General features: G+C 36.6%; 1 protein-coding gene across 1 annotated transcript; it reads right to left on the minus strand.

Annotated features, from left to right (window-relative positions):
• Positions 1 to 857: 857 nt before the first annotated feature.
• Positions 858 to 5732, minus strand: LOC103319863 (sugar transport protein 5). Its single transcript, XM_089046058.1, has 4 exons — positions 5306 to 5732; positions 3114 to 3436; positions 1721 to 2350; positions 858 to 1544 (listed from the first exon to the last, which is right to left on the minus strand). The coding sequence occupies exons 1-4, from the start codon at positions 5439 to 5441 to the stop codon at positions 1098 to 1100; spliced, it is 1536 nt and encodes a 511-aa protein (XP_088902184.1). The 5' UTR covers positions 5442 to 5732; the 3' UTR covers positions 858 to 1097.
• Positions 5733 to 6750: the final 1018 nt, after the last annotated feature.

A 6750-nucleotide genomic window follows, 5' to 3' on the forward strand; every position in this document is an offset into this window, starting at 1 on the left:
ATAAATATGTTACTTATTGGGCCGGGTTCGATGATGGGGATAACAATACCATCCCCGGTCGGGGATTTTGTAAATTTGGAGATCCCCTTACCCGGCCCTGATTTCCCGAAAATTCCCCCCGTTAAGGCCGGGGACTCGATAGGGACCCGACCCGACGGTTATTATTGTCATCCCTACTGGTAAGTTCTTATCCTTCTTTTCTTTTATTTTCTGGTAAGTTCTTATCCTTCTTTCCTGATTGAGTGAGGCACCTTCAATTGCGTTTTACTATTTTAGGGGAAACTTATGTTTTAAAAAAATAATAATAATAATAATAATAATAATAATAATAATAATTAATGTTTATGAAGAGCCACTAGATATGCTTTGGTAATTAAGATTTATTTGGTGAACATCATGGAGTTCACGGCCTTATATAATTGTTATTTGTTTAGAGAAAGGAGAGGGCAATAATCAGAACTCTTACTATGTGCTTTATCTCTAAAAAGCCCCGTCGTTTAATTTATAATTTTAGAGTAAGGTCTTGATGGAGACACCCCAATCCCATGTAGACCCATTGATTTTTGACACACAACTTCAAGTTGAGCCTTTTATTATTACAAACTCTAATGTCAGGTTAATGCTCCTATAGCCCACCCTGGTTAAGCTGTTAACTTATCGGCTAGAGCACTCACACTACTGTTTATCAATTTATCATAGTACTTTATGATCCAATAAGATTTGCTTCATTTGTGTATAAAAACAACAATGTAACACGTAAGGGGCTTGTAGCTCAAGTGATTTAAGAGTATTTATCTTTGTAACCGAGATTCTAGGTTTGTTTCCCCTTCTCTCAATATGAATTGTAAGTAACAATGTAACGCAAAAATGTAATTTAATTGCACCTAGCTAGGAATTCATGTACAATCTCATACATTATAATAATACTAGAGTCATCAAAAACTGTCCCAAATTTAAGTCGCCAAATAGATATATGGCATGCCAATATCTTACCTACTAGAAACAATAAAGTTTAAAGTGACACCATATATGAATAAATGAAACACTACCATCATTTGGGATATGAAATTTTGGGATTTGTTTTGACATCCCTATTATTACTCTTTTTCATCAATGGTATCCTTAAGGTCACCTTGAACAAATCGACGCCAGTACCAATGCTTCACCCACACCGTATGCACTTGATCCAATGGGATTCCTTTCGTCTCTGGCAAGAAAAGCACGACGAAGACGGTCATTGCCAGAATCCAACCGCCGTAGAACAAGAATGTGGCATATTTTAAATGGCATAGCATGGACAAAAAGGTTTGGGATAGCACAAATGTAACACCAAAGTTGACAGCAAGCCCCATGCTTTGGCCTGTGGGTCGAATTTTCATGGGGAAAATCTCACTTGGTATAAGCCAACTCAAAGGACCCCATGACCAACCAAAACCAGCAGCATATAAACACATCAAGACCAGAACTAGTATGGCATAGCCCTTTGAGATGTGCCCGTTGCCATCGGTACCTGTTGTAGCTGCTAGAACAATAGCCACCGCAACCTGCACAAAAACGTATGCCAATTTATATGTAATGCATCTCGCTTCATGATTGTATTTCACCTACACACAGTGGCTTTCATTCTAGGTCCTTTGACCATAAACCCAATCAGTTTAATTGTAAGGGTTTCATACTCAAATCAAATGTATTATCTTTTTCAAGGTAAAATTATACATACCTGACAGATGACCATTTGGATGCCACCCTCCAGGAACAAAAACCTCCGGCCATGACGATCAACCATGTACGTCGACACAAGGATCGAGCCAAGATTAACCAACCCAAGAATAATAGACGCAATGAGAGCAGAGTCGTTGCCAAACCCTACAGACTGAAACAACACAGGCGCATAGAAAGCAATGATATTAATGCCAGTGAGCTGCTGAAAAAACGGCACGGCAATGGCCCCGATCACAAGCTGAGGCCTGTACTGCCTCTGAAATATGGTCACAAATGGCTCCTCGTTGAGAGCTTTGGCGATCTCGCTGGCCTTAACGAGCTGGGCAAGTTCTGCTTCGATATCCTCCTTGCCTCGGATTTTGATGAGAGATTTTCTGGCTTGGTCTAGTCTGTTGCGTTGTACTAAGCTTGTGGGTGAGTCTGAGATGAAGAGGGCGCCGGTGGTCATGATGGTGGCTGGGACTATGGCTAGGCCGAGGGAGAGGCGCCAGCCCCAGCTGTGATTCGAGGTGGCGTAGTTTATGCAGTTGGAGGCCACCACCCCGATTCCGATGCAGAACTGGAAGCCTGTGCTGAATGCGCCGCGCCACTTGGGTGGTGCGATCTCTGAGAGGTAGATTGGTGCAGACTGTTTTTGGACATTGTTAGAAGGGGATGTTAGTAAATGTGGATTCATACTAAGCAATGCAATTGATTTTCTTATTTTTTATTTTTTGACAAGACAATTCTAAATTACTATAATGTACGAGTTGTAGTTGAATTTTTATGCAAGAGAGGAAGGGGTAGAGACACAATGTGTTGGTAAAATGACTTAACCCACATTTGCATGCAATATTACTCCAATGCGTATTATAATTGTGAGATTAATTAAATACCTAAATGCCTAAAATTTCGTACATTGTTAATGCAATTTCTTATTTTTTTTTCTTATCAACAATGGGGGAGAAATAAAATTAGGCCAAGACCAATTGATGGACTAGGTATTTTAGTACCTTGTCATATGTAATCGAGTCTCTAGAGAAAATATCATAAGTTCAGGATAAAACTCTTTGTACGATCTCAATTGATTTGTGAGACACTTTTTTGGTCTCCACATCTTTATTTGTCATGTGACAGTATTGAGTAAAAATATCGAGTGACAAAACAGTCTAGTTAAAGATGACATGTATTGAGAGAGTAAAAATAATCGTTATTTTAACTTAACTGTTCAACCACTCAACGTTGTCACGACGGTATAAACAATCCCACTTTTTGTCAATACTCCTATGTTAGAATTTGGAAGAAATTATTGGGTCCAAAATCCCATTTTTGGGAATGTAATAGAATCTTCCATTTTGATGGGCTATATTCTTATTAAACCCAAGCATAGCGTTAGAGATTGGTAGACTTACTTGGTTTGTGAACCCAACACCAAATCCAAGCAAGATACGGCCCAAGATAAGCATGGCAACATTGACAGCCCCACCATTGATAGCAGACCCAGCAAAGAAGGTACACCCACCCAGCACCATGACATTCCTTCGGCCCACTATCCTGGCCAGACGGCTGGCTACAAGTGAGGCAGCCAAACCCGCTATGTACAGAGAGGATGTGAAGGACGTCAAAACCTGACTATCATACACACAATAAATGTTTTTGGGGGTACTTCCGGCTTCCTTTCTCAGCACTGATGGGAAAAATTTATTCAGAAATGATGGCATTGTTGTCACTCCTCCTGAAAAATTTGTGCATTTTCATGGTTAATTTCATGCATTTGATCAGCAAATTATTCACTTTAATATGATAAGTATAGTGCTAGGTAGGTTTAATATAATCAATGTGTCATTCAGTTCATTATGTCTAATACCAACACATACTAAAAATATAAATTCTTCCGACTGAAATATGTAGGCGAAATTGAGTTGGTTAGCTCGGCCGCATCTTAATTCTCTTATCAAATAGTTTGATATGTTGTAAAAACTAATGAGTAAGAGAGATTTTTATTCCAAATGCGTGGTTCTTAAACAAAGGTTCACGTTCAAACACTGGCGGAACCACATAGTGGACTGCCATTGGCTGTAGCCCAATGAAAGTTTGGGGAAAAAAGATGAAAATAAACAATTTCATACTTTACCAATACCAATAGGCATAGTCAGTGTGTTTGTATTTGGTGTCAAAGATTGTTGCAATAGTAAGGGTAAAGTCTTAGCTCTAATTCTCTAATTTTAATCTTTTTTTTATTAATTTATCTCCAAAAAAAGAGAAGCATTTTTCTAAATGAAATTCAACCTTTCGTGAATAATATAACCATAATTTCATTTTTTTTTTCTTCTTCTTGTATTTGCAACTAGCATGATTTATATAATAGTATACTTTTATTTCTAGAAACTGTTTTTTAAAAATAATTAAATTTTAAGCTAATAACTTTAACAAACTCACCTTCTGACATGATTCTGCCTTGTAGTTCAAATTTATGTAATTGCAATATATAAAAGTAGGTACGTAACCATTATATGAAAATAAAAGTCAAGATGATGCTACTCATATAATAATGAGGAGGAGAGAGAATTGTATAATTCTTTGTTTAATAATATGAATCACTTAACCAAATGATAATGAGGGAAGAAAGCACTAGAAAGGCTTTTAAAAAGTGGCCAACCAAGAAACAACCTTAAAAATCATCGCACCTGTAAATGCAAAACCCAAATTGGTTTCGATTATTAAAATTGATTAGATCTCTACGTTATCTTCTTAATAATAAAATAAAATAAAATAAATAAAAATCATGGGACACCCAACCTAACCTAACAGTCAACAGCATTCAGTCGCAAATTTGTTGTGAATTATGGAGATTGGAAAAATCTGTTTTGTCCTTTTTCTTTTCCAAGATCATAGACTTTTACCAAACCCTACCCAACCCAACCAAACCAAACCAAAACTTGAGCTGCCAAAACACAATCATGATTCATGGAATAATATCACACAATCATGATTCATGGAATAATATCAACTCATGAATTATGAGAGCTAGCTAGCTGCCAAGGGAAAGGCCCAAGATTCAACATGTCCCTTGTAGGTAAGATTTGTTCTCTTCGCGGGATATAGGCAACGGATATTATTACTTTCAATTTAGCTTTTGAAATTTAATACATACATTGTCATTTTCACGGTATAAAAGTTAGAAAGACTTATTTTACGTCCACTGACTTATGCGAGTGTTGTGAGAAATTTCTAATCGTATCAACGTACAATCCGCATTTGATTAATGGGTCGAAATAATTTACCAGAAAATAAATATCAACTAATATTGTTTAAGTTGAACGGTGACTACCCATAATTCTAATATTTGCAGGCTACAACTACTGAACTTAATTTCACTCATCAATTGCAAATTTGGAACCCTCTCATGCTTCTTCTAGTAGTTCTTTTTAACTTTTAGTTTTTGGATAGTTTTGTCAGGTGAAAAACTTCATTAAAAAGGGAAAAAAAAAACATAAACTGACAAGGAAGGAAAAACTTAATAGAAAACACTAAAACAAAGTCTAGTTAAAATCGAACGTCAACAACATTAACGGAACCGCTAAATAATTTACACAAAACGCACCTGAAATTCCGATGTCATAACCAAATATGAGGCCGCAAGACGCAGCGACGATGCACGTGATCACGACGGAAGCCGTTATCTTGCCCTCGACGCCAGTGACAGCCAGAGGCCCGTCAACGGCGAAACCCACGGCCATTTCCTCAAATATAAATCTTGCACACTTTCCTTCCCTTTCTCGCTTGAATTACTACTCGAGTCAAAACGAAAGGAGCGCTCTAAGTCCACTGTCCACGTTCTGATGACAGTTTGAAGGTGCGCGAGAGAGATTTTGGGGTCAAGAAGAAGTGATTAATTTTTATAAGCAAAGACTAATGGCGTTGCAATTTGCAAATACTTAAAATTTAAGCGACTTTACCCGCCACCAAAATAAGAAAAGCTACCTACCAGTAAGCTGGTCTATATTTCTGAACCTATCAAACTCCTCCACACATAAAAAAATTATTTGGTTTTTATAATACTTCCAATGAGGGGGAAAAACACTGTTGATTCCTTTGTCGGATATATGACTTTAGGTAAATTTGGATTAAGGGAACCGCACGAAAACCACACGTTTCAGATAAATTTGATTTGAGTATCTTAAAAAATAAAAGTAATTACGTAAAGTGTGGAATGAGTGAAAAAGGGAAAACGACCACAAAATTTTCTCCCATGGTTGTCTACCATAATTATCACTAATTATGTTTAAATTGTTAATCATCGAATTAAAAAGATACATAAGTCAAACCCTTGCAATTAACTATTTAAATTTTAAGCCAACTGTCTGGGGAAGGGTTAGTTGGTCATGAAAAAAGTGTGCACCTTCCCTTCCATATTTCATTTTTTTTAGGTAAATTTAGGTTTTAGCCATAATAAAAATTTTACTTTTGGAAAAAGCCAAAGTTTTTTCAAAAAAAAAAATAAGGGCAATTTTGTCCATTTTGGCTTCTTTTATAAAATTTCTTTCTTTTTTGGGTTTTTCCAAAGTCTTCCACTACTTGAATAGAAAGGGAAACTCCAAATGGAAATGTTTGGAACATTAGCAAATGTGTCTCAAATTGATGGTTGTTTCCATAAGCACAGTTGCTGAGGGTCATATCATGACGTGTTTAAACTGGTACTCACTTTGAGGTGGATACTTAAGCTCACCTAATCAAATGACTTTATAGCTGCCCTAGGTTACCACCATACATTTTATGAGAATCTTAAAGAGTTGTGTTTACCATTATAATTCAAAATCTTGATCCAACCGCAATCGCGTGTTTGATCGAGATATACTTCACTACTACAGTATGACTCATAAGGCACTATGCTCTCTTGTGCCCTTTGAATCAACTATTTGTGCTTAAGAGTTTGTTTGAGAATGCTTCTTAATGGGTTAGAAAAGTGTTCATGACTGCTTTTGACAAATAAATTTAATTTTTTTTTTTTTTTTTGGTGAAGAAGGACCAACATGTGCTTTTTCAAGA

Source organism: Prunus mume, linkage group LG2, assembly GCF_029339155.1.
Source record: "Prunus mume cultivar Tortuosa linkage group LG2, ASM2933915v1, whole genome shotgun sequence".
NCBI classification, from domain to species: Eukaryota; Viridiplantae; Streptophyta; class Magnoliopsida; order Rosales; family Rosaceae; genus Prunus; species Prunus mume.

What these genes read in the sequence shown, in the direction of transcription:
- LOC103319863 (XM_089046058.1), bottom strand. Translation starts at nt 5,441, where the DNA reads ATGGCCGTGGGTTTCGCCGTTGACGGGCCTCTGGCTGTCACTGGCGTC. An exon ending in TTATGACATCGGAATTTCAG is followed by an intron (nt 3,437 to 5,305) that starts GTGCGTTTTGTG and finishes CAAATTTTTCAG; the next exon opens with GAGGAGTGACAACAATGCCA. An exon ending in GTGTTGGGTTCACAAACCAA is followed by an intron (nt 2,351 to 3,113) that starts GTAAGTCTACCA and finishes GTCCAAAAACAG; the next exon opens with TCTGCACCAATCTACCTCTC.